Source organism: Numenius arquata, chromosome 1, assembly GCF_964106895.1.
Source record: "Numenius arquata chromosome 1, bNumArq3.hap1.1, whole genome shotgun sequence".
Classification (NCBI taxonomy): Eukaryota; Metazoa; Chordata; class Aves; order Charadriiformes; family Scolopacidae; genus Numenius; species Numenius arquata.
This window is the reverse complement of record NC_133576.1, coordinates 26104737-26131683: the sequence shown is the minus strand read 5'-3', so window position 1 is coordinate 26131683 and position 26947 is coordinate 26104737. Positions and strand designations below refer to the sequence as shown.

Here is a 26947-nt window from a genome sequence, read left to right as displayed (position 1 = left end):
ACTGGCACAGGCCCCACCCCTGCAAACATTGGAGGCCAGGTTGGACGGGGCTCTGGGCAACCTGATCGAGCTGAAGATGCCCCTGCTCCTTGCAGGAGGGTTGGACTAGGTGGCCTTTAAAGGTCCCTTCCAACCCAAACCGTTCTATGATTCCGTAAGGACTTCTCCACAGACACAGACAGACAGACAGACAGACACCCACTGAGTCGGGCCGCAGGGAGCGCCCGCCTGGCCGCCTTCCCACGAAAACATGAAATTTAAAAAAAAGAGAGAGAAAAACAGCAGAAGGAGGAAGAGGAGGAGGATGAGGCGCCAGCAACAACCCCCTGCTGCTCCGCCGCGCCGGTGCCCGCAGCGCCCGGGCGGCCCCAAGGCGGAGCCGCCACAGGCCCCACCCGCCCCGCGCCCAGTCCGGCGCGCATGCGTACGGGGCTCCCCCGGGCCGCCCGCCCCCGCGGCGCGGCTGCCGCTAGGAGCTGTAGTCCGCCGTCGGAGAGCCGCTATTAACCGGTGCCGGCGAAGGGACTTCGCTTCCCGTCCGCCTCCGCGTCGCCGGGTACCGGCAGTGAGAGTTCCGCCGCCATGGGCTGGAAGGCGCGGCTGGGCGTCCTGGGCGGCCTAGCTCTATGGGCGCAGGGCCGGCGGCGGGCGGCGGCAGCCGCCGGCGCCGCCCCAGAGTGCGGCGGGGAGCGGCGGGACCTGGAGCTGAAGCTGGTGCAGGTGGTCTTCCGGCACGGGGCCCGCACCCCGCTGCGGCCCCTGCCGGGGGCGGCGCCGGTGAGGACGGGACGGGAGCGGGGGGCGGCTGCCCGCGGCGCTGCGGCTGGCGGGGTGCCCGCTGCCGCCTTGCTTCCATCAGCCCGGAAACGGGTGGGGGTTCCCCTCCCTCCCCCCCAGTGTAAATCTGGGAGGAAAACGTTGGAAACTAGGGGGTTCAGGTGGACCGTCGGTAGCATGGTGCTGGCGGGCGCGGCGCCGGCAGGGGGAAGGGTCCCCGCTGTGGCTGCAGGCGGTCTCCGGAGTTGGGACGCGGGGGCGGGCGTCCCGGGGTGCAGAAGCCGTTGCTGCTGCCATGGGCTCTTGATGACTCCTTAACACCCGCCACCGAGCCGTACAACAGGCAAGACCGACCCATCTCCCCCACCGGGGCAGCCTGTTGAGGTGGCAGATACTGGTTTTGGTGGTTTGCTAAAGAAGCTCTTCAGCGCTTCTTTTTGTAGCGATTTCCTGCAGGCTCCTCTCCAAGCTGCAGCACTCCTGTCACAGAACCACCGAATGATATGGGGTTGGAAGGGACCTCTGGAGATCATCTAGTCCAACCCCCCTGGCCAAAGCAGGTCCACCTAGAGCAGGTTGCACAGGAACGTGTCCAGGCGGGTTTTGAATATCTCCGGTGATGGAGACTCCACCACCTCTCTGGGCAGCCTGTTCCAGTGCTCTGCCACCCTCAAAGTAAAGAAGTTCCTCCTCATGTTTAGATGGAACTTCCAATGTAGAAGTTTGTATTTCCTCTTGTCCTGTCACTTCCTGTATGTGCCGTAGGAAGAGATCGGTTCTGTCTGGATCTGTGCTGCGTTATTGGCAGTGCAGCACACTATAACGAGTACCGTATAACAGTAATGTTCTTGAAAGTCCTCATTTTCCACTGATGTTAGGGGGTTTTTTTGTTTCTAAACAGGTGGAATGGCATCCTAGTCTTTTAGATGTACCTGCCCAGACTAGGTTTGATTACATGGTGACTGACCTAAATGGAGGGCCTCAGCCTCCTTTGCCCTATGAGGAGCAATACAAAAAGACCACATTCAAGGTGAGGCTGTCTTTCATGGTTGTTTCATGTTCCCTCCCTTGTTTACTTCCACAGTCCACTGGAGACCCTTCCTTTTCTTTGCACTTAGGGTGGTGCAATTGCAGGACAGCTGACAACAGTAGGGATGCAGCAGATGTTTGCCCTGGGGGAAAGGCTGAGGAGAAGCTATGTAGAAGAAGCCAACTTTCTCTCACCAACACTTAAGCCTGCTGAGGTCTTGTGAGTCTCATTTCCCTTCTGGACCTTCCCTTGCTTCCTCCGTCCTAATGAGTAGTCCTCTGCTAGGGAAACTTTCTGACCAGCATATGCTTCTCTACTGTATAGCAGACTGGCTGGTCCCTGGGCCTTCATCTTTGCTTAGCCTGGCGTGCCCAGTACTAGAATTCACCTTTGGTAGAAAGCATCCAATTTCCCAGCAGTCCTGAGAGGGACGCCAGGGACAAAATCATCTCACCCTACTTTTAGCCGCTGACAGTGGTATTCTGCATCTTTCTGGTGAATTAAGAGAAACAGGTATTTCTGAAACGTAATTTAACTCACTGTAGACTACATAGCTGAAGTTCAAATGAGACCAAGTACACCCCTGCTGCTCATGTCAGTAATGCTGGGAGCGTCTGAGTTAGGATGAGATTAAAAAAAAAAAAAAAATCACACCAGAGAAGTACTAATTTGTTATCTCCACTCTATCTCCACTGTCTCTTAAAGGGCAGTTCAGATACAGGTGTCTGTTTTTTAAGATGGATATAGCAAGGCCAGATGAATCCCACCACAAGTTTTCAAAGCCACGCTGAAAGCAGAAGCCTCAGTTCCAGCCAGTTCTCCCCAGCTGCAGCTGCGACCACATGAAGGAGAAAGTGCTACCTCACAAACTCCTCTCTTTCAGCATCCGTTCCAGTAATATTTTCCGGAATCTGGAGTCCACACGGTGCCTGCTAGCTGGGCTGTACCAACAGCAGAAAGAAGGTTGGGTAGGCTTCTGACAAGTGCCTTTCCTTTCTCAGTCTTCCCTAGATGCACATATCTCGCACATCCTAACTCACTCGTGGCTCCTGGTTGTTACTTCTTCCCCATACTCTCCTGCTTCTATATGTTCTTTATCAACTTGGCACTTGTTCCCTCTCTCTGTGTAGCTTTTTGCTGATGCTCAGCTTGGATCTGTTGCCATGAATGCTGCAATTTCAAACCTACTGAGGAGGTTAGCATTATCCTGCTTCAGAATCAAGAGGGCTAAAAGTTTCAGACCCAATGTTCGCGACATGCACACCTGAAAAAAAGTTTCTCAGAGAAACCCAAGTATCCCAGCCATAGGACTACCAAGATCCTTGACAAGTTTAGTATCTGGAGTAACTTTCAGCTGTATCCTACAGTTGACGACTACTTGTATGTCCTAGAAATACGCTCTGGCTTTTGAAGATCATGCTTCTGCTCCCTCTGTATTCTGTTCCAGGAACAAATAGCAAAAGTGACTTGCCAGAGCTCCTTACCTCATGACATAGAAATTAATTTTTGTCACATACAAACAAGAAGTGAACACACAACTGAAAGTTTTACAAGGTGCACAGCAGACATCCCTGTGGAATTAAATGCTGTGTGCACAGAAACAAGCACAGTGGCTTGTGTTGCAGGTGATGGCTCAGGGGGAATTGCTAGTTGACAACAATGGACTGGAGGACAAAGACTGTGAGGGTGATTAAAGCAGTCTAAAGACACCCAGATGCACTAGTGAGCACAGAAGCTTCCTTATTCCACAGGATCTGTTGTCATTGTCACCGATGAAGCAAGCTCTGACATCCTCTATCCCAATTACAACAACTGCCAGCGCCTGAAATGCTTGAGCAGGTAATTGCCAGCCATACCTCCCCATATGATTTCACTGCAGTTTCATTTCAGCAGTAGTAATTTAAAACAGCACGTTTTATTCCCATTTCCCAATTTCTTTCCCTGCCACTTACTGTTCTTTGGGAATGGTTAGCTAGTTGTATAAAATACTCAGTGAGCAGAGTCATATACCAAGCAGTGGCACCAGGGGAAAAAAAAATAGACTTTTCCTTGAAAAGCCAATTTAATTTAGTGTCTGTCTAGCAAACGCTCATTACTAGCTAACGTACAGCTATTCTGCAGCACTGCTGCAGGGCAGAATTAATGTCATCTGCATCCTTTAACAAGCCTCTCAAGTATGTACATATTGGGCCTCCTTTTATATTCAACTTCTGGTTTGGGCGTTATTACAACATTCCTGTTACATTTATACCTTGAAGAAACTGAGATATACTCAGCCTTAACACATTTAAGAAAGACTAACCAAGTGAAATAAGGAACATCCTACATAGAAAGAACACTCATGTTTGCAGAGTCAGGTACTCTAAATGCCCGTGCCAGGTTGGGCACGGGGTAGAAACTGAACAAGAGGGGCAAATATATTACAGTTTGATTGGATTATACGTTAGCGTATTTTTGTCCAAAATTCCAGAGTTGTCAAAACTCACTTGCAGAAGCTCATTATATAATGCTTGACTCTGCAGGCAAAGGGTTGTTCTTGACAGTGGTGACAGACCATAGAAGCAGCGCATTCAGCCTTCTCTAGTAACATCAACTGTGCAAAAAGGGAGTAAACCGCAAGCTCTTCTTGCCCACCAACTGAGCATGTTGTTTGACCATGTTGAGGGGGATTTTTTTTTTAAACTGCAGTAAGGAGGACTGCCTCAGCTTACAGGCTACCTATGCCAGAACTTCTAATGCATTTTTCAAACAGAAACTAGAGCTGTTCCTAAAAAAAATAAAAAGTAAACTTAAACTTTTCCCACCTCCTTCCCAACAGATCAGGGTCAGAGAAAACAAAACCTATGAAACCTATTTTGCTTGAAGTACGTGGCCAGTGTGGATATTGTCAGCGAAACTTTTTAAAATAAAATTTAAAACAGTGTAAGGAGGCAAATGGCTTCTAACAAAGTGGGAGGCAAATTTAAGCTACAAGGAATATCTCGGTGCTTCCCTTTTCCCACACCATACAACAATAAGTTCAAAGCTTCTATCCTTTCTTCTTTCATGAGGCAGTTAAAGGCTACTCCCTGAAGACACAGACCTGTACTGTTCCAGTATGACCAGATCTGTTAACTGATACACAGCCCTTGCTTATGGGAGAACCACTTCTGAGGTGTTCGCATCTCATCTTAATTTTTTCCCCCGCCTCTGTGAGAGCAGTCAGCCAGCTCTGATCCTTGACATGTAGACACAGCATCTGTCCCCTCTGTAACTTAAACTCCCAACATCAGGAGTCCCTCAGTATCCTGTGGTGCTTCTTTTCTACCCCTCCCTGATGTGAGGCAATTCCACCAGTCTGGGGTCACAAAATCCAAAGGATAGAAAGTCTGATGGGTGAAAAGGTTTGGTTTTGTTTTCTTAATTTCCTGACAGGCATAAGTTGAAGAATGCTCTGCAACAGCCAGGTATCTCTGATGACTTGAAAACAATTAAGGAGAAGATGGGTATTGATGGTGAGAAGTCTGTGGATTTTTTTCTCCTCCTTGATAACATTTTTGCTGAGCAGGTGAGCTGAGCAGTTCTGTTGTGCTGTCACAGAAAGAAACATCCCTTTACCATGCATATGGAAGAAACCACAGACTGCCAACACCCACTGATACCAGAAAGTTCATAGAGGCCATAGCACAGCCGTTTTAAAAAGCAAGATGTGGAGTCAGCCTTGCTCTAGGATGGATGAAGACTCATCTCCAGTATTTATGTTCTTACCTTGAAATCCAGTATCTCTTTCAAGTGTAATGAAGTAGAGCTAAGAGCAGTTGGTCCTTGCTTACCCCATTACAAAGTGCTTTCTGGCAGTCACCACCTAACAGAGTTGTCTTAATCCTGGTTCCAGCATACTACCCATGAGCCAGATTGCTTCTGCTTCTGGAAGCGACCTGCTCATATTTGTACCCCACTTAGTACCTCTTCTTTGCTGGAGCTAATGGTAATTAGTCTGGCTGTTGGTTGAATAGCTCAAGGCGTTAAACTCCCTCAAGAACAAACATCCATCCTCTTGGTACCCAGAGCAAGTCTGTATGTTTAAAACCATCCTAGAACTCCTTATATGAATACTGTAGTACAAACGCTGTGACACAAACAGCTGTTTTCTGTGGGCAGTCACCCATGCGTTTTGAGGCTGGGTTCAGAAAGGGGCAAACCCTATTGTTATGCTGCATCTTCTCCTTCCAGGTGCACAATTTGCCAAGCTGCCCTGTGCTGAAGAACTTTCAGCAGACAGTTGAGCGTCGAGCTGTTGACTCGCTGCTTTTCCTTCTGGAAGACGACTCAAGGTGATTGCCCGTATCTGTGCCTCCAGCCCTTAGGGATTGTCTTAGGCTTACCCAGGGTGGATGAGCTACACCAGCTTACTGCGGCAGAGAGAAGTCCTTTCTGATCTACTGTATTCCCCCACCAGAGGCTACTGCCCACTCATGAGGTTTGTGCCTCACCCATCTCGGTGTAAAATCCAGTGCCTCAAGTCAGGAACACGAGCTAGGAAAAAGGGGGTCCTTTTTCCCACACTTTCCTAAAGCCCACACTGAGGAGGCCAAGATGTGGGCTTACGTCCTGTTTTGCTGACAGTTGTGGAGAGAGTAGTCTCCAAGGAGCAGTAGTAAGCCACTGAGGTAGGCAGTGAATGCTTCAATTGCCACGGTGGTTTAAGTGAACCTGTGTGTCAAAGGCAAAAGCAGAAGAGAATAGGAGACCCTTCCAGCCTGAGCACTGAGGCTGCCCTTGCAGATGCACAAATACAGTCCAGATTCCAGCCTGGGAAGTTTATCCCAGGGATGGTGCCTGCACAGCTGGGCTGAGAAGTGTTGATACTAATGGAAAAGGTGATGCCAGGCCCTGCACGCATGTAACTACTTGCAAAAGGATCTGCTCCTACATGCAGTTAATTACCTCCTCCACAGTTGTTTGGAAAGGTGGCTGACTTGCTAGCCTAGCTGCCGTTTTTCTTTCAGATTCATTCACAGCTGCCATATTCACCAGCTCTTCTCAGGTGGTGGTATAGGACCACCTTTTTTGTTAGGGCAGTTGCCCTTACCCTTTTCTTTAACTTGTATTAGAGATCTCATCTACGGAAAGACTAATTTCCCCCACTCCCACACTACCTGGAAGAACCACAGTCACACTCATCCTCCATTTCCACTGATTTATTCATTAGGTAGAGGGAGTTTCTTCACACCAGAAGTTGTCTAAAGATCTCCTCTTCATTCAACACAGGGATAAAAACTAATTTTTAAATGTAGCCACCACCTTCTTGAATCCCACCCTCCCCTTCCTGCCGAAGACCCCAGCCACTTCAGTTCTGTTTTGCAGTCAGCTACAGTCATCCTCCCTAGCTGAAAATTACGCACCCAAAAATCACAAGTAGGGAAACAAAATAGCATAGAGAACATGGAGGAGTTTCTAGGTTTTCGTTTATGTAGGCCACACCTCATGAGACTGCTTGTTAACACCTCTGCCCTCCCAATTTGCAATCACATCAGAATCGCTGAGGTGGCTATTCAACTGCTGAAATAAAAAGTAACCATAGGAATTGCATCTGATGATAGTTCTTAGTTACATTCAATATATGTTACCAATTCATAAGAGAAAAGCAGGTTCCCAGGTGTTCATTTTAAATTATTTAATTTGAAAGTTTAAAACCTAGGAATTTATTTCTGCTTCTTTTATAGAGAAGTTCTTCAGATGAGCGTTGGTCGTCTTTTCTATACCTTGCAGAAGAACATTACAGAAGCAGTAGATCCCTCATCTCCAGCTGAAAAGGCCAGGTACAGGATAAATCTCTCCCCGATCGTTAAAGAATTCTGAATTGCTGTCAGTGTGAAATGCTGGTTCAAAAAACAATGAACGTGTGAGTAAAGAGAAGGTGTGCTCATTTGCTAGGAAAAGGATGAGTACCATATTTGCTTTTGCTGAGGTAGACTGTATGTGCAGCATCCAGTCTGTGTAATCGAGACACCAGTCTTGAGCCTCAGATGCCTTATTGTAGCATGAGTATCTGGCTGTCCATGGAGGAACACACCTAACGTTTTATGTTTGGCTCCCCTCCCCTTCCTTTTTTTTTTTTTTTTTTTTTTGTCTTTTTATCAGAAAGCTCACTCTCTATGCTTCTCATGACATTACCCTCACTGCTCTCCTGGTGGCACTGGGCACCTTTGATCGCAAGTGGCCACCTTACGCTGCAGATATGATCCTGGAATTGTATCAGCACCGGCAGACCAAAGAGTGGTTTGTTCGCGTGTCTTACTGTGGAAAGGTAAGATCCCAGGGGAAGTCCCATATTCTAAACCTGAGGCTTTTAGTTTTGCCATGCATGCATGTAAAGCTGTGAAACAAGACTTGTTCCAAGCATGCCATCAAGCCAGATAACAGAGCCAGACACCTACAGCATATCCATAGTAGCCAAGGTATCTTTTCTGTTGAGCTGGCTATTGACCTAGTGTGAGTTTCGGCAAAGACTTTGAACCTCTGCATAAAAAAAGGGCTTTGGCAATGCACGAGATCTGTGATTTTGTCTCTTTGCCTTTACAGGAACAACTGGTGAAAGGATGTAGAGCAGGTCTCTGCCCACTTGAAGAATTTCTAGAAGTTCTTTCACAGTACTCAGTCAGTCCACAGGAGTATAATAACCTGTGCTCCCAAAACAGAGGGGAATCAGCAAACTGACTCATAAATATAAGTTGTCTTAAATTAAAATTAGTTTTTGTCACAACCTTTGACTATTTTTCTTTGTATTCCTGCCAGCCTTCCCTATTCTAAAGATAGTTTAGATGAGGTGACTTTTTCCTACCAGACACAGGGTGGCACAGTGTCACTTTCACTGTTAGCAGCAAGATGAAAGCAGCTGTGTAACAGAATGGCTCAAGTTCACTTCTGAGATAGTGCAGCCACACAAAAGCACAGAGAGGCTGAAAACAGCAAGGGAGAGAACAGACCTGTTTGAATTGCCCTGCTGCTTCAGGAACATGAGAGAAAACATACCTGTTCCTCATATGCTCGGACTGTGGGATGAAGCCCAGCTTGCTCTGTAGTACCAGACTTGAGAACTTTGACATAACGATTGCTTTTATGTATGGCAAACTGCAGAAGCCACTGTGCCTTTTCCTTTTGTCATGTTGGAGGGTTGCTCTGCAGACAGATGAACCTCCCAAAGTGCATACCATTTATCTACTCCATCTTCTTGAGGGCATTTTTGTGCACACAAAGCCTCTCCAAAGGGACAGAAGGCCTTCAGACCTCTTCCCTGCGCTCCTGTAATTATAGAAATTCTACTGCGAACATGCAAAACCACCACAGTGGGCCAAGTACAAGAAAATGCATTCTTGGTGAACTCTGCTTTAAACAAGGAAGTCCAGGGAGTTGCTGTTGATTTCAGCTTTGAGCAGCGCTGTATCTATTTAATGCTTGCTGAAACAGGAATACACCAGCATAGCCGACAGAAGTACTTCTAGCTGAGATGATGATATTTTTTCCTGTAAGACAGTATTAAGGATCACTGTGTTGCCAAAATCCCCATTTTTTCCAATCAGTAAATAAAACTTGGATCCTGACCTACTTTCTTTTGGATATATAAAGTCTAAAATAGGGGGACCACGTATTAAAATGGCCCTGCAGTTTTGGTTCTGCGTTACCCCTTCTCACTTAGCGAAAGGAGACTGCAGCGATGTTAATGTAAATCACTGACAGATATGTGACTGGAGGCACTACGGTACCTTCTTTCTGACAAGCGTGGGATAGATTTACCTCTACTCTTTCATTAGCCTGCCCCCACCACAATTACATGTTGACACTACGCACAGCGAACAGAATAATTTGAATACTAAATACATTGCTGGAGGTCTTGCTGAACTGCTATTAGAAGCTGTCAAAAAAGCAACCAAAACATTGTTATTTTTCACCAAGTTTTTATACAGGCTAAAAACATAATGCCATTCTATGATTATATAAAGATCAATGGCCCACCCTTGCTTAAGAACAGTATGTTCTGCTCTAATCAAGCTCCCTCTTCTGCACGGTATAAAGTACTTGGAGAATGGTGATGGAAACATGAGGTGTACAATTTTAAGTTATTTGTGAGGCACAGACTGCTTGGAAAAGGGGTATCAGGGAACAGCATTAGAAGCTTTGGCCATACCAGTAGACAAAGCAGGATTTCACATACTTTCTCCTAAAGAAGAACTGGGAGCTTCTTCTAGCAAAACTGAGCAGCAGCCAGGTTAAAAATGGCAACACGATCCAAGACCCAAAGAACTCAGCAGCACGAGCTGTTCTAGTGCACCTGAGATCGTTAAAGGGCCCTGCATTCACACCATTAAAATAATCAAATCATTCTAGGCAGGGTAACATACATTTCAGTAACAGCAGAAGACCTCAGAAAAACAGGCCCAACTTCTTGGCAGTGGCTAGGAAGAAGCTTCCGCTGGGAACAGATTATTTCATTACTGTCTTAAGAGGGTTTCTGCAGTGCCCTCTGCACCCTGCTCCAACCTCACCCTCCCCCTTAGTGTGGAAGTGGTTGGGCTACACATTGGTCTCATCCCACTGAGCAACTCCAGAGCAGTCATGGCCCACAGTGTGAAGGAGGAGTTATTTCTGAGCGCAACTACCGTAAACTATGATTTTGGAAGAGGACTGGCGGGACAGTGGAAGAGTTTTAAGACCAAAGGACACAGGTAAGTGGGACGTGCTAACTTGCAGACACTGTGTGGAAGAGTGGAGGCATTTCTGAGAACATGGAAAAAAAATTTCCAGAAATCAAGAATTTCCCAAGGAACCAGTCAGTGCATTTCCGTGAACAGGCCAACTCTTTGCAAGAGCTGTGAAAGGCACCAATCCCAGGGGACAGAAAAAGAAATCCAAAACTTTCTTACCCTGAGCTGTTAATACGAGAGCTGCTGACATGAGCAGCTAACATGTTCAACCTCAAGTCCCTCAAACTTGAGCTGGAGCTGCTGACCCAAGTTAGTCTGCCTCCCTTGCTATTGTCATCCAATGCAGTTAATGCAGGTTGGTCAACTTAAACCTAACAGACTTTTTTTCCATTTTGCATTGCAAACCTATCCTTGTACTCTATGTTTCATTTAAGGCAATATTAGTATAGTAGGTAATTGTCCGGAAATATAATAGAATGGTTTGGGTTGGAAGGGTTCTTTAAAGTTCATTGAGTTCCAACCCCGCTGCCATGGGCAGGGACAACTCTCACTAGAGCAGGTTGCTCAAGGCCCCATCCAGCCTGGCCTTGAACACTGCCAGGGATGGGGCATCCACAACTTCTCTGGGCAACCTGTTCCAGTGCCTCACCACCCTCACAGTAAAGAATTTCTTTCTAGTATCTAATCTAAACCTACCCTCTTTTAGTTTAAAACCATTACTCCTCATCCTATCACTACATTCCCTATAAAGAATCCCTCCCCATCTCTCCTGTAGGCCCCTCTTGAGGTACTAGAAGGCCTCTTTAAGGTCTCCCCAGAGCCTTCGCTTCACCAGGCTGAACAACCCCAACTCTCTCAGCCTGTCCTCATAAGAGAGGCGCTCCAGCCCTCTCATAGTCTTCACAGCCCTCCTCTGGACTTTGTCCAACAGGTCCATGTCCTTCTTACATTGATATGTCAACTTAAATTTAGGGGTTTCTTTTCTCCTCACGTAAAACATCACCTTTCCAAGTTTCCAGTGTCACAGACAGAACAACATCACTTTTCTTTCCTGCGTCATGCTCTGACTCAAACAAAACCAATTGTAAGCTTAAAACCTGAGTGCGTAAACCATCATGAGGACCTACATCTCTTGGCATGACATGTTTGCTGGTTGAAAGTCAAAAGGAGATCAAGAAGATAGTGAGCTTGGTATATATGTCAATAAAACCAACATAAAGCTAGCAGTTTGGGTCTTTTTAGGGCCTGATAATTCGCTTTAACCTTAAGCAGAAAGAGAATGATAACGCTAGGTGTTACACATCTATCGTAACAAACAGCATTAACAGAAATAATTGGAAACTATGTGGACTAGCTAAAAATGGAAACATCTTTAAATTAGAGGTCACCTCACCAGAAAGATGGCACATAGCACATGTCCGAGACAACTTACCTTTTTTAGGTTAAGAATTGCTACCAATCAATACAGTGAAGTGCGTTTTACTAAATACAGGCCTACATCAAACATGGATCATTTCTTCTCAATAAATATCAAAATAGGGAACAGGTTTCAGCCACCAGCCTGCCAAGGCTGCATGAGAAAAGCATTCACCATTTTAAGTGCAGATCACCAGCAGTGAAATGTAGCTTTTTCTGCCACCAGAATGAAAACCAGCATAGTAGACCGTCAGCGTACCAAGCACTGCAAAATTTAGTCCCATGTATACCCTATTTATAAAAGCCCCAACATTTTAGCACCACAAATGCTGCATTACAAGTTTAAGAAGCGTGTTTAGGATTCACAGGATACCCTCAGGAAGAGTCAGGCACCCATATCTACTCCAAGTCAGGATACCTGTATCGTACCAGAAGCACCACCAGCATTCAAATCCCAACCAAGACTGATGCAGATTAGGTCTCTATATACTGGTCTGTCTTCTAAAACGTTACCCGTTAGGTACCACTAGGAGGTCAGGACTGAACCCTTCAGGCTAACTACTTGCTAGTCATGTTCTTTGGTAGATTAGCTAGCCCATGATACAGGTTTATTTGGACCATGCTTAAAACTGCCAGTGTACTTCACAGATGACCCGTCTGCAACAGTCTACTACTTTAAAACAAACAGATTTCAAATATTTTAAACTTTTGATTTAACAGGAGCATTACTTTGCGTTTCAGAAGTTCACCATCTGCTGGGTTTACCTTTTAAGTCTCTCCACACTCCGGCTGCGCAGCCATCTGGGATGAGATAATTTGAACAGCAGACTGTTTCCTCCCATGTTACTAGAGAGGAAGAGCAGCCAAGCATGTATGAATAAAGTCTATTTCATTCTTTCAAACAAAGGTGGAGGATGATTTGAAAGTTTAAAGAGAAAAAAAAAAAAATAAAGAGGGGGAGGGGAAGAAAACTAAAAATGGCAACCCCGCTTTCTGTCTTCAACTGCACCATGACTACCAGAGCTGAGTCACAGTTACGATTGATTATAAATAAGCAGGAGAGAACAGTCTGACTTACAGATCCCAAGGTGAATTTGCAAGGCTGGCAGCTAGAAAGCTTTTTTCATTTGCAAAGCAAAAAGGGGAGAATTGGAATTAGAGCAAAACAAAGCAGCTCAGTCTACATCTACCGAGTAGTTTTTCTGACCGGAGCCAGCCAAGGCATTAGCATCTCTGTCCATCAGCTTGTACAAACCAGGCAACGCCACTGCAACAAGCAACCTATGTGGACTAAGGAGAATCCACATCTTCTGCATTTTCTGTAGGAAAACATCTCATTAAGATGCCAAATAACCAGCATCTGAAGTCAGACAGACACAGAAGGAACTTATCCAGCATTTGTAAAATGTATCCTTTCACTATCAAGTGGCTTTGAAACAGTGAATCCCCCTATGCTAATTTTTCTAGAGTAAACTGCAGTCATCTCGAATCCTTTCCTATTTAAAATACCTCAACACGCATAGGAGGCACTGAGAAAGGCTGTTCAAACAACCAAACAAACCCTCCAGGTTATTTCTACGTCGATCAAGAAGTTTGCTTTGTTCAACATAGTAAAAACAGTGAGGAGTCGTGGCAGAAGTAGCAACACTTAAAAAGGCTGCACTGTGACAATTCCCATGCAAGGTCCTCAAAAGGAAGCTGTGCAACCATTTAAAGAAGAGGTAACTCCACTCTACAGAAATAACACTTACTGTGTCATTGTCAGCTCTCTCTAAAATCTTGACAAGCCTGTGCTTCAGGCACGCTGCTTGTCTCGTTAGAGGGAAGCACCACAACATACATCCCACACTTTGTCAAAAGAGTAATTCTCACCCAAAATCATTGTAAATTTGCATGACAGCACAAAGGTGAATTTGGAAGCAGGCAACAGAAGGCTCTGAGGCTTGCATGCCTCCAAAGGCGCATGGCTTCACTCATTTTGTAACACTAGCAACAAAACTTTGGTAAGCTGGCCAGGGACAGCAATTCTTTTTCCACCTGTTAAGGATCAGTTAACTCTGAAAAACTCTTACACACAAGCATAATGAAGATACTCATTCTCCACATGAAGTTTCACATTAATAGCCAGCCCTCTGGGGAAACTACTCATTGAAATAATTTCAAGTAACATTAAGTGGAAGGAAGAACAGAGATTACACACTCCATATACAGTGCTGGGGGACCAGAGAGCAGCCAGCCAGAGAGCCCACTCCCTAGCTCTTCCTGGTCTTCTCCAGGAGCAGGACTCAACTCCGAATCCATGTTTCGGCATCCAGTCAGTCTTTCACTCCTCATAGACAAAACCATAAAACCTTTTGCTGAAATTCTCTCAAAGGGAAAGTTTGAGAAGACAGGGGATTAGGAAGCAATCTATGAGAACTGTGGCAAAGCAACAATTTACCCAGCAGGGTTGTCTTGATAAAAATCTGCTCACTGCCGATTTCTCTCTCACCTTTGTTATTTAAGTCACCCGTTCCCCGCTATCTCAGCTTCTGCATGCCAGCAGTCAGAGCCCCTACCCACTCCAAAGCCCCCAGGGTGACACACAACCACAGTGCCCCACACAGCACCAGACTCAGGTGCTCAGCAGGCAGACACTGCTGCTTAGGCAAAGCTCAAAACCACACACACTTTTTTTTAGTGCTGCAAACACTCACCTGAAGGAAGTGATGGAAACAACAAGTTTCATCTATTCCTTGACCTTCAACAAATTTACAAAGAAAGACTGAATGCCCCAGGGACAATAGGCATAGAAGTAACACCTCAGTCTGAGGAAAAACAAACTCATTTCAGGATTAAGCAAGCAGGATTGCAAGGAGCACACAGACTAGACTTTTAGGAGCTGCCAAAGTTTACCGCACTTGGCCTCTGCGCTGGCTGTGACCATGAGGAAGAGCAAGCAGTCATCCGGCCAGCCAGCTGATGTACATAGAAAAACTGGACTGGATAAAGAAGACAGTTCATTTTTGTAAGAAACAATATATTTTATTTTTCTGACACCACAGCCCTGGCGAGTGGTTTTGTACCAAATTTAATGGAGGTTACACAGAACGTTTTACGCTGGGGAGGAAAAAAAAATAACCACAAAAAAAATCCTGGATAACTTTTAGTGTCTGTTCCACTCCCACATTAATAAAATCACTTGGGGTTTCTAAGAAAAGGAGAATAGGAAACAGTGAGAGAGACTACTGTAGGATGTAACAGTGTCCAAGTCCAGCCCCTTCCTAAAAGTGGGAAGAGTCCCCACGTGAGGAGAGGCTCTCCTAGATTTACTCCCCAAAAAAACACAATGTATTGCAGCTGCCATAAGAGGAGACAGAAGGGGGACGGAGAGAGAGAGAAGCCTATTTAATAAAGAGTGGGAGGGAGAGACAGAAGGTGCTGGACAGCACGCCATAATTTGAAAAATATGTCCTTAACTTATTATTTATTTCTTTTAAAAGATTCCCCTCACTGAACTTAAGTTCCTTTTTGTGCTTTTCATTAATACTCTGCTCTGAGGTCGTAGTTTGGTTTTTCTATACATTGGAGTTGAAGGAAAATAGTCCGAAGTTCTGAAGATGGATTCTCCACCTAAAGTAAACAGCCTAGAATCCCATTCTCCTCTCACCCCAAAGACTAAAGTCTCTGCTAAAATCCCTTTTACAATATAGTACAGTACACAAAAAACCCCAAAGATAACCGAGAGTCCTGGGAGAAGCCAGTCCGAAGGACGTAAACATACAGAGAATGGTGCAACTTGTGACAAATGGCAATTCTCAAAATACAGCTACAGATTCTCAAAGCAGGTGCCGTCACGGGATACCCAAGTCCACAAAAATAATTTTTAAAAAATAAATCTTAAAAAAAAACAACCTGTTAAAATGAATAATTTTTTTTTCAGGTAATTCCATACATTCGAGATTTCCCAAAGTGTCCTCTGGTCTCTTTTCACCTATTGCATGGCCAAACTGTACTCCTGAAGCTCCCAAAAAAGCCCTCAGGACTTGGAATCTCATCTTGACAAGGATCAGAACATCCAGTCTTATGGTAGCAGCTTAAAACATCATGTTCCCTGGGTTTCCAGGGCCTTGGCTAAATCCTCCCATGCCAACGTCAGCAGCCATACCTCGGGGCCTCATCTGGGGGGGAATCATGATGTTTTGTTGGGGTCCCATCATGCCCTGCATTGACATCATCATACCAGGTGACCCTACAGGGCCCGGGTGGCTGTACAGCCCCGCGGGGGCTCGGTCCTTGCCTGGGATCATGCCCACGGCGGCCACGGGGTTACTCATTAGCGCGGGTTGGCCAGGCATCGCCGTTTGTGCTGGTGACATCATGCGGTGGTGCGGCCCCATCATGCCTTGCTGCAGGAAGGCAGGCGGTCTCATCGGATTATGACCTGGCATGGATGGAGCCGTCCCAAGAGGGATATCCGGAGTCCCCACTGGCCCGGGGCCCCCCATGCCAGGCAACGTTAGTCCCATTCTCGGGGTCTGCTCTCCTATCATCCCCTGCATGTGGGAGAACCCAGGCCCAGGACCCTGAGGCTGCTTGCGGCCTGGCACCTCCCCACGAGGGAAATACTGTAGTGTCTGGCTAGGCTTCTCTGACGGGATAATCCTGGACAGGTCAAACTCAGGTATTCCCGTGGCTCCAGGACGGATCACCTCCTGCAGCTCTGGATCGGTGAAAACCGAAGGCATATTGTTTCCAAGAACAGTGAAGGAGTCTGGACCGCCAGGGCCTCCAGTCTTGCAAAGTGCTGGATCTGTCGAACTTTGGGGCAGGTTGGTAGGACGCCCCAGAGGTCCTTCTCCATGGAAGCCCATTCCCGCTGGGAAGTTGCCTTGTCCACCGCTGGGCCCATTGTGTGGAAATGGCACCTGTTGTGGAGGGGACTGTACAGGAGGGAACCCCTGTGGGAAGCCCAGGCGTCCTTGAGGTACCATTGGAGACTCCTGGGAACCGTGCCCCATCATCGGATTGTGTGACATCAGGCCAGGTCCCACAGGGACCCCATGAGGAGGTATATTGGGTCCCATAGCATTTGGAGAGGGCATCTGGTTGTTATGGGAAAGAGGCTGGGTCATTCCCATTGGGCTAAGGGTTGGCATTGGACCCACGGGGTTTGGACCTGAAATTCGAGGATTCTGAGAATTAATGCCCATTCCTAGGGAAGAAATAAGGAATCACATTTAGATAACAGCCAATAATAATCAAAGCTATCAGAGAGCTTTCTGCAAGGTTACCAAATCCACACACACATAACACAAGTTGGTGCTATTAAACAGCATCAGTAGTGGCTCTGGAAAGTGTTATTTTAATCAGAAAAATCAACGCCACCTGCACAGTAGCCTCCCTTGTCACTGCCCTACCAAAAAGTGACTAAAGCCTGCTCTGTAAGTAAGATATCAATTCAACCCATGCCTTTACTACTTTCCTTGCAGTCTAGATAATGCAGGCAGTAACAAACATGTCTGTGGCAGATTATCAGCATACGGACACTTGTCCACTGGGAGGAGACTGGATCTCCTTTCAAAACTCAAGAAGTGATGAATCAGGTAACCCTCATAAGACCAGGAGGCAGCAATCAATGAGGTTAATGAGCTATCATCATGAACTTATTCAATTAGCCAGCTTCCCCAGGTATATTCAGCCACTCTTGATCATTACTCCGTGAAACAGGCAGCAAAGCTACAGGTAAACTCATCAAGAATACATTCTCAGTTGCTGCTCTCGTAAAACATCCACTCATCCCCTCTTTCAACTATGTTAATTCAACTGGGTGTAGGGGCTACAGCCTACTTTTGTATTAAATACATAACCACAAACATTAAGCTATCAGCAGGGACTGGATTTCTCATATAAACATGCTCAACCACAGGACAGCCCAACAGGACAATGTTTTATTTTAGTTTTCCTTTAACTCTCTTGGGTAGGGACCAGGACAGTTTCCCTCAGTCCTGGCTGAGGTCACATGCCATTACACATTGCCTATATGAAAAGATGTATGTTGTAAGGAAACATTCTAATACGCTGTTTTGTAACAAAAGCAATCCACAAGACCCAGCAAAACACCAGATGATGCAGTGTCAAAAAAACCAAAAAACCCAAAACCAAAACCTGTGAAGCTTCTATGACACTGCCTTAAAACAGGGGAAGAAAGGTTTCATCTGGATAACATGTTGTAGGTCTGACCCTTATTCCCATGAGCAGCCGTCACTTGCACAAGTAAATCCAATCTGCCTGAGTGGAAATCTCACCCATACATAAGGGTTTTCCCAGATTAGACATTTTCTGAAGAAAACAGACACTTTCTGGACAGAAAAAAAAAAAATGATTGCAAGGAGAATTCAGTCTCCCCATTTTCCCATTTCAGGGAATTGCAACTGCCTTTCTCAAAAACAACCCATGGATATATATTCTTCCAGGTTTTTCCCTCCCACCATCTTCACTTGATGAAGCCTCCATAAAAATCACCCTCACTGTATTGCCTGATAGCTTGGACTTATGTTCCTTTGAGTTTCTTACCTGGTACGCTGTTCATAGGTGGCAAGTTTGGGGAGCGTGCTGGAGGGGAGTCATCATCCGAGCTGGCCACAGTTTTGATGGCATCATGATAGAGCGGTGTAGAGCTGGGCATGGCAAATTTGGACATCCTGGACATCATAATGGAGAGGGGATTCTGGGAGAGAGTCGGCTCTGGAGGCATTGTATAAGGACTGCTAGAGGGAAGATTTCCAGGGAGAGTCACAGGAGCAGACTGGCTGACTGTAGAAGGAGGTGGACCACCTTAGGAAAACAAGAAAAGAAAGAGAAAGAAAAGGACTTAAATTTTTTTTCCTTCTTACCATTTTTTTTTTTTTTAAATCACACCTTTTTCTCGCAGAAATCTCAAAAACTAGAAATTCCTTTTATTGCAAGAGACCATCTGACTAATGCAATCTATGCCTGTGAAAGGTAACCAGAAAACATAAGCCTACTGGTCAAGATGGTTAGCATTTGTTATCCTGGATTCTGCACTTTTACCTGTTAATTCTTCATGCGTATTTGTAGAGGCTCAAGATAGTTCCAGTAAATCTGAAAATCCTACTATTCAACTTCCATACACTGAAGACAGACTTAGGTACCAGAACTAGCCATAAAAAAATGAAATCTATAGTCAACTAATTGTTCCTGCACCCACTGAATGTCAAACTGTAACTCCTTTCCCTTTTTCTTTAGGAGGCATCAAACAAGCACAAAAGACATAGGCAGCACGATGAGAGCTGTAGCAGATAGTATGCCGAGACATGCAAGCAGATTTCTGACAAGCTGCATCAGCAGCTACAAGTAAAACTCCCTGTTTATGTTTCAAGTTTTATGTACCCATATTTACAGCTTACTCCAGTAAAAGAAGCATTCTCTGCACCTATTAGCTTAACATCATCCTTTGCTCTCCCAAAACCAGAAATAACTGAAATGCACTTCCCATCTCCTTTGTTCTTCACCAATCTATTTCATGCCACCCAGACCACACGTGAAGGAAAGATGCTAAACCGAAGTTGTACTTATCACTGAAAATTCATTGCACATGCCTCAGCTCCACCCGCCCCACAAAAAAAAAAAAAGGAAAATATAATAGAGAATACCAAAATCCTGCAATACCAAAACATTTACGCTTTAGAAGAGCCGCACGCAAAAGCATTTGTTAAGCACAACATTAGGCATGGAATAAAGCACCTGGTTCTGACTTGCAGACGCTTGGGCTCACGGCGGGCACAGCCTCAGCAGCCACGATGGACACTAACATCCAGGCTCCCTTCCTGAGCACAGACACCCAGCCAGCAATCCCAACAAAACCGCCATTGCCGGTCCCCGGGGGCCCCGGCAGGCAGGACTCGGCCACCACTGTGCCGTTACCCGCAGCAGCACTAGAGGGCAACGTGGCCAAGCTGCTCCGCTCCCGGCCTCTCCCGGCTAGGAGACCTTTCCAGGCTGGAAGGACGCCCAGGGCTGCGGCACTGGGAGCCAGGATGGAGGGGCCAGTGTGCTCCGGGGTGAGGTCCGGAAGGGTTTGGGAGAGGGAAGGAGAGGGCAACAGTGGGCCACCAGCACCCCAAGGTCCCAGGCACGGCACGGCTCCAGCATGCTACCGAATGCTACATATGGCAGTGTTTAGCTCTCGCCAAAATGGTTGAAGCCTGAACAAATGTTAGCACACCTCCCTGCCTGCAGCAGTAAACCTAGAAAGCACTACCATACCTAGATACACAACTGGCTAACTATGCTCAGAGTGTCTTTGTAGGACAAACCTTTTCGTAACATCAGCAGGATCTTCTCCACAAAGGTACGATCACCAGGAGTTTTGGCAGAACGGCCAAAAACCCCACCAAGGAGAGATTTCTCCCATCAACTCCACACCTCTTGACCCTACCCCTTCACTTTCATGTCCTCTGAGTGACCAGCCCTCACCTCGACACACAGGAGGCACAGTGCAAACCCACAAATACAACAGGAGGAGAAAAGCACTTGGGCTCCACTCGAGTGGAGACCCTCGGTGCAGCCTCCCTCCAATGGGCGAAGTGCTGTCTAGCTTCTGTCACCCTGCAAGAAACCACCTCCCTCCCCTTGCTACACATCTCGGGGTAACCCGACATGAACCCAACTGCCAAAGAGGCAGCACTCACCTGACTCCACGTTCCCCAGCATGGCTGGAGAAGACATGGTGAGAGACGCCTTGTGGTTTGGGGGAATCCCAGGGCTCTGCAAAGGAGGCTTTGGAGATGAAGTCCATCCAGGAGAAGGTGCAGGGAGAGAGGGAGACTTGAGGTGGACAGGAGAAGCAGCAGCAGACCCCAAGACAGGGGGGGACTTAATGGAGGCAGCGGCAGCTGCGGCAGTGGGGCCCGCAAGCATTCCTGCCAGCTGGGAGGGCGTCTGAGGGGACTTGAGGTTCCCCGAGGGAGACCCCATCATGGGAGACTGGACCTGGCGCATCGTGGGGGACTTCAGCGGGTTGATCCCTGGCGAATGCACCTGACCAGCTGCAGAGATATCCAAGGGCTTGCGGCCAAGGCTGCGCTGCGCAGGGGGAGCAGTGTTGAGGCTATTAGGGTTACTGGTGGGATTGAGAGGTAGTGGCGGCATGTGGCTGAGCCGGTTGTTAGTCCTTTGGTCAGGCCCGATCTGTTCTCTGAGATTTCGGAGACCGACTCCTGGGCCCTGAGACATGGGAAGGAAAGGCCTGGGACCCATGCCATACTCCTGCTGCGGGTGCTCCCCAAACGGCAGCGGCACCATTTTCTGCTGAGAGGAGAGCATCTCTGAGACGCCGGGGCGCAGTTTCATCATCTCTTCTGGCCCAACTCCTGCCTCCCTCAGCTTCTGAGGGACCAGGGGTGGGTTGGAACCCATGCTGACATTCATGCCCATGTCCCCCTTCATGCTGCCAGGGCCCATCCCAAACTCCAGCTCCCTGCTAGAGGCCATTTGTGGGGGTATTCCTTTCGGGAATTCCCCCCTGGAGGGGCTCATGGGCCCTTCCACCGGCATTCGAGGGAAGATGGGATTGTTCCCAGGCTCCATGTGTCTCTGGGAGGGCATCATTCTGTTTATCTCCATTCCAGGCCTGATGCCTTCCATGTTGAGGCCAGGAGGGAGGCCCATCTGTTTCTCAGCCAGCTGCTGCTGATAGAGTTCTTCGGGCAGGCCCTGTGGATTGGGGAACCGCTCCCCTCGGCCAGGGCCGCTGAAAACACCCTGGCCAGGAGGGAAGTTTCGGCCATCTGGGATTTTTGGCACATCATCTGGCCAACTAACTCCCGAAAGCCCAGGCCGGGAGGCGGGATTCGGGACACTGGGGCCCTCCATGTCAGGGTTCATCATTCCTGCAAAACCAGGCAGGCGCATCTGGCTCCCGGGCACGTTGGGATGAGGGGCCATGCCCCTGGGGGGCAGAGAGTGCGACATGTTCATGCCTTCAGGGAAGGGCTCTGGACCCCCAGGTCCCCAGCCCTCCCCAGGGGTCATCTGGTAGGGAGGAGGAGGGCCTCGGACCACCCCACGAGGCCCATGCTGATGGACCATCATGTCCTGCAGGGAACACTGCTGCACAACCACTTGCTCTTGCTTTCTTCTCTTCTCCTCGTAAAACTCCTGCTGCAGCTTGAGCCAGGCCACCTGCTCGGGAGTCATGTGGTCCAGGTGGTCTGGGCCCATGGGTCCTGACTGGGAGTTCATTGGTGGTGGCCCCATTTCATCTGGGGAAAAAGGCATGTCCCTGTGTCCTTGAGGGCCAAATGGAGCCCCTCCATCTGTCCGAGACCCTGACCCTTTGCCTAAACTTTGGGATTGAGCCATCATGGCCTGTATTGGCCCTTCAGGTTTCTTTTGGGGACCATCCAGCACCCCAGCATTTGGGGGTGGCCCCCCACTTTGCCCTCCTGCAAACTCCTTCTCATCAGGGAAGAGCATGCGCTGTATGTCTCTCAGGGTCTGCAACGAGCGCTCTCGATGCTCCAGCTGCTCCTGTGACAGTCCATCTGGATTCTCACCCAAACTGGATGGGTCCCCACCAGACACCTGCTGGGGAGGACCTTTGGGGTCTGCAGCGGAGCTATTGCTACCTTGGGAAACTGGGCTAACTGCTCGATTATTGGGGGTCGAACTCTGCCCAAATCCTTCTGCCTGTAACGGGGTAGAGTTGGCAGGGCTGCCCACAGACATCACTTTGCTTTCCACGCTGGGACTGTCCTGATCTATGGGACACGGGGGGCCAGTGGATTTGGATACCGGCGCTGACACAGGTGGAGTCGGCTGCATTTTGGCGTTCTGGGGAGGGTTCTGGTCCTGGGCAGCAGGGGGCTGCGGCTGCGGCAGGGGCTTGGGTTCAGTCCGAAGTGCAGTGATCTGGGGATTCTGCAAGAGAAAGCCACATGTTGTCACCCGCTCTTCTTACAGCTGTGTCACATAAGCTGCAGTGCAAACGAAATCCCTTGTCTCAACACCACCAGCCCACACTTTGCAAGGAAGGGTAGCCTTCATGCAGTGATTAGAGCAGCATCTTGGCCATGCAGAAACCTATTTTGCTCAAGAATTACAGCAGGTACCCCTTGATTCTGTGCTACCTCTGCATGAGCAATAGGCCAGAAACACACTACCCAACTATTGCAAGACTCAAGCTCTTCTTTGGATGATCCAATACGTTTATTTGCAGAAGGCTTGGACAACAACTGTCTCTCTCTCTTTTCCACCCTAAATCTTATTTCAGTGTATAAATAATCATCCATCTATCTGAATCACACACACACAAGCCCATTTACCATTTCCCTTCCCACCCACATGCAAGTAATTCCATACCAAGGGTACAGTGTTTCGTTCTGCCTTGCTGTTTGAGATGTTCTGGATATGGAAGGACACGATGGTTTCCACCTGTCCCTTCAGTACAGCTTCTGCAGCCCTGCAAAGACAGACAGACAAATACACATATCCAGTTGAAGATAAGAATCAATTTTTCTTAACAGCCCTCCTTTCTATCCTTCAGCTGGCAGAAGGGAGAAAGACTTAACCACACATATTTCACTCTAGATGAGTAGCAAGAGAAAAATGCTTACATCTACAAACTCCTCAGCATTCAGGGTTCATGTCTCAGTTAAAGCCATCCTGGCTGCTACTCACTGCATGAACTGCAAAACAATAGCTACCACCATTTGCCAAAAAAAACAACAAAAAAAAACCCAAACTAAAAAAAAAAACAAAAAACTCAAACCCAACCCAAAACACCACACCTTGGAGGAATAAATAACCACTCTCAGAGGGCAAGAGGTAATGACATTCTCCACTCCAGCCTCTTCAGCGTCCCCCAAACAAGTAAAGACTTTTTGCTACAAGAATGTACTTGGAGAAAATGCACTTGAGAATCTCTTAAAGGGAGCACAAATATAGGCCCCAGTCCCTGAAGACATTCAAGCATCTACCTACTTACTTGTTGGCCATCTCAGTAGAAAAGACGTAAACCACTTTGGATGGAGTCTTCTGCCCACTTGCCGGCTCCAAAGTGGCAGTCAGGCCATGGGAAGGTGTGGAAGACCTTGGGGCTGAAGCATTTGAAGGAGTCATGGAGTGTGGTGTGTGCTGAGACTCCTGGGACTTCACATGATCAGCAGAATTGCAGTCTGGAAGGGGAGAAAGAAGAAAAGAGGCGAATCGCTACCTTGGGAGCTCTTTGGAAACCATTTCCTAAAACTGATCAGAGCTCTTCTTCTTTCTCCCTCAAGCACTACTAAGGGGAATTCTATTACACCATGCATCTTCCCTCTAATGCCATGCTGCTTTTCAGGCACCACTGGGAGAAAGCTCATCTTGTCCCCTTCCAAGGCAAGTGGCATTTCCCAGAGCTGATCCCTTTGAATTCTCTAATGGCCACACAGCATAGCAGGGAGACTATACACTAAAATGAATGAATACAAATATGCCTGCACCCAAGGAGACCAGTCTGTGCAAAACTTTAGTTTTTTTCCTTCAGCCACCTTAGCCAGGTGACCTTGCAAATAGACAACAAAGGAAAGATGGACAACTGCACATCTAGTCTGTTTTTGTACTACCTCACAGAGACTATGTTGGAGCCATGAACAGAACACAGAAATCCCAACTCTCTGGCTTGTGTTACCAGTCAGGGTGCTACAGGTTATGTATCTGTGTTGACAAAACAGGCTTGCATATTGTTCAAAACCCCAGTTACAACAGAGCAGTTCCTGAAAGGCCAAAGGCCAGAAGGAAACCAACAGGTTGCATTTGTACTTTCAAATCCTCTGGGAGAGTTTCAGACTTACAAAGGAACTTTCCCACCAGAGTCAGGTCCGCGCTTTAAATGAGCGTGAACAGGACATTTACCAATGCCAGCTATGACAACCTCTCCTCTTTGCCTGCTCTCAAGACCTTTACACTTCATTGGCTGAAACTTACAGAACCCCAGACAAATAAAGGTTTTCCTAACACTCGCATAGCAGTTCTCCGTCTCACAGAGGACTCAGACTAATTGTCTGCACCTGCGCATGAATCCTAGCAAACATACCTTTGATTTCCGGGTCGTCATTAGGAGTTCCAGCTTCCCTCTGTTCAAAGGAGTCTGCCGAAATGCTCCTCTCTCTCTTCCCCTTCCCCTTGGCACCATTTCCAGCCCCATTCTTCAGCCCCATGCTCCCACCTGGGCCAGGGAGCACTTTGGGGGGGTGACCTCCACTTTTGGGGTCACAGGGAGAGGGCTGGGATTGGCTGGTGGAGCCCCCTTGTTTGCCCTGGTTAGAAAATTTGGAATCCAGCTGGGGGTTGCCAGATGGGGACATCACTGTAGGGGGACGGACCATCACCTCCTGCTTTGATTTGGGGCTACTGGGGACAGAGCGAAAAAAGGAAAAGAAAACAAAAAAATGTGACTAATCACACCATTGATTCACTCAACCCTGTAGGAAGAGATTAGAGAGAAGCAGAAACAACCACTGCCACCTTTGCAAGCAAAGACAATTGCTGACAAATAAAAAGTGCCTGCAAGCTTAGAATCACACAGGTGTTTTTTTGAACATGCCGTGAAAGGGTTATTATCCAAGATGGGATCTCATTGCTCAAGAAGGCACCAGGGCAAGCTACAGACCTGCCAGATCCCAGGAACTGCTGTCACATGAGGACCTACCTCTGGGGCTTCTGTCAATAAAGACAACGGTTTCTATGTGCACAGAGAAGCGCCTCACACCAAGACCAGCTCAGAGTAAACAAACAAGGCACAATAAAGTTCACCTCACCACTCTCCTGGACCCCAACTATAGGCTGCAACTCTGATCAGAGCAGACCCCCCACCCCCTCCCTTGCACCTCCCTATCCAGTTCTACAGGGAGCACAAGGAAAACCCAGCATTACTGCAGCATTCATCATACATTGGGGCGAGCTGCCAGGAAAACACAAACCTCTGGCCGTGAAAACAATTAAACCAGCTACAACCTGCCTCTGAATAAGGAAAGAGAAGGATACCATCTCCTTGCACACTCCTGCAACATGAGGCAGATGAAGCTTCTTTAATTTGCCAAAGGAGATTCAGAGTCTTTCCTTCCCTCTTTCATTCAGCAAATTGCATCCTAAAAATATTTTGCTTCTCTGGATTTTTACAGATGTATTAGCCACCCCTTCCTCCTCACCCTCCAGTTACTCCTTTGCTATCGGATCCTCTGTATTGTGTTTTCCCATTATCACTACTACTTCCAACACGTAGCACTTGCTAGCATCCTCACTGTGGGACTCACACAAGCTGTTTCCTCCTTTGGACAGACATCTGACTCAGAAGCACTCCCTCTGAATTACTCTTAAGCTCCAGACGACCTCTAAGAGTAAACAATTAAACTGGAGAATGCTGTCAATCAGACCACTGTAAGTCCTTGGACACTGCTTCACTTCTGTATTTTTCTCCTTCCAAATTAGTGGAGAAGAGATGCTGACCCGCTGCACTGGCAGGTGAATGATGCAGAGCATCTCAGTGCACAGCTGATCAGTTCTCCAGGCTGTTTAGGCCAATAATACCGAGGAAGCATTTTGTGTGGAAGTACACACAGAGAGACCTTCTGCTGCCCAACTACCCCTCAGGGAAACAGAAAATTAGAAGAGAGGAAGAAAGAAAAACAAAAACATATAGAAACAGCGTGTTTACTCTCCTACAGCCTAGTTAGACACCTGATGGGAGGGAAGAGGGTGCAAGGAATAGAGAATCTTCACCTCACAGATTTACAGCTTTCAGCTCATCTTAAACTCAGCAAACGTGGAGGCTCATCAGCACTGTGCAGCCAGTGCTCAGGTACTCAGCAGGTCCAATAGGAGCACAAAGGAGGACCAGTAAGTCCCATGCAACAGTCCTTGGTTAATCCTGCAGCAAGGCAGGGACAGCATCGTGCACCAATCCAGAGCAGCTGACGGCAGGCTCTTCTCCTTACCTCTGTGTGTTGCCTGACGGGGAGTTCCTCACTTTGGGGTTACTGGAATGCATTGACAGAAA

General features: G+C 47.4%; 2 protein-coding genes across 2 annotated transcripts; one reads left to right on the top strand and one right to left on the bottom strand.

The window, feature by feature from the left end:
- The first annotated feature begins 472 nt into the window (after nucleotides 1-472).
- ACP6 (acid phosphatase 6, lysophosphatidic) lies at nucleotides 473-8550 on the top strand. The gene is made up of 10 exons (XM_074158371.1): nucleotides 473-777; nucleotides 1679-1807; nucleotides 1896-2026; nucleotides 2691-2770; nucleotides 3559-3646; nucleotides 5222-5354; nucleotides 6020-6120; nucleotides 7513-7608; nucleotides 7931-8096; nucleotides 8372-8550. Exons 1-10 carry the CDS (start codon nucleotides 583-585, stop codon nucleotides 8504-8506), a joined length of 1254 nt encoding a protein of 417 aa, XP_074014472.1. The 5' UTR covers nucleotides 473-582; the 3' UTR covers nucleotides 8507-8550.
- A 6370-nt stretch (nucleotides 8551-14920) lies between these two features.
- On the bottom strand, nucleotides 14921-26938 carry BCL9 (BCL9 transcription coactivator). The gene is made up of 7 exons (XM_074151051.1): nucleotides 26886-26938; nucleotides 24986-25302; nucleotides 23897-24086; nucleotides 23272-23371; nucleotides 20601-22830; nucleotides 18463-18723; nucleotides 14921-17101 (listed from the first exon to the last, which is right to left on the bottom strand). The coding sequence occupies exons 1-7, from the start codon at nucleotides 26936-26938 to the stop codon at nucleotides 15984-15986; spliced, it is 4269 nt and encodes a 1422-aa protein (XP_074007152.1). The 3' UTR covers nucleotides 14921-15983.
- Between the last annotated feature and the right edge of the window lie 9 nt (nucleotides 26939-26947).

Coding starts and splice junctions, on each gene's coding strand:
- BCL9 (XM_074151051.1), bottom strand. CDS start 26,938: ATGCATTCCAGTAACCCCAAAGTGAGGAACTCCCCGTCAGGCAACACA. Junction 24,087..24,985: donor TGACGACCCGGAAATCAAAG/GTATGTTTGCTA, acceptor CTCCCCTTCCAG/ACTGCAATTCTGCTGATCAT. Junction 22,831..23,271: donor AACGAAACACTGTACCCTTG/GTATGGAATTAC, acceptor TTTCTCTTGCAG/AATCCCCAGATCACTGCACT.
- ACP6 (XM_074158371.1), top strand. CDS start 583: ATGGGCTGGAAGGCGCGGCTGGGCGTCCTGGGCGGCCTAGCTCTATGG. Junction 778..1,678: donor CCCTGCCGGGGGCGGCGCCG/GTGAGGACGGGA, acceptor GTTTCTAAACAG/GTGGAATGGCATCCTAGTCT. Junction 6,121..7,512: donor CTTCTGGAAGACGACTCAAG/GTGATTGCCCGT, acceptor CTTCTTTTATAG/AGAAGTTCTTCAGATGAGCG.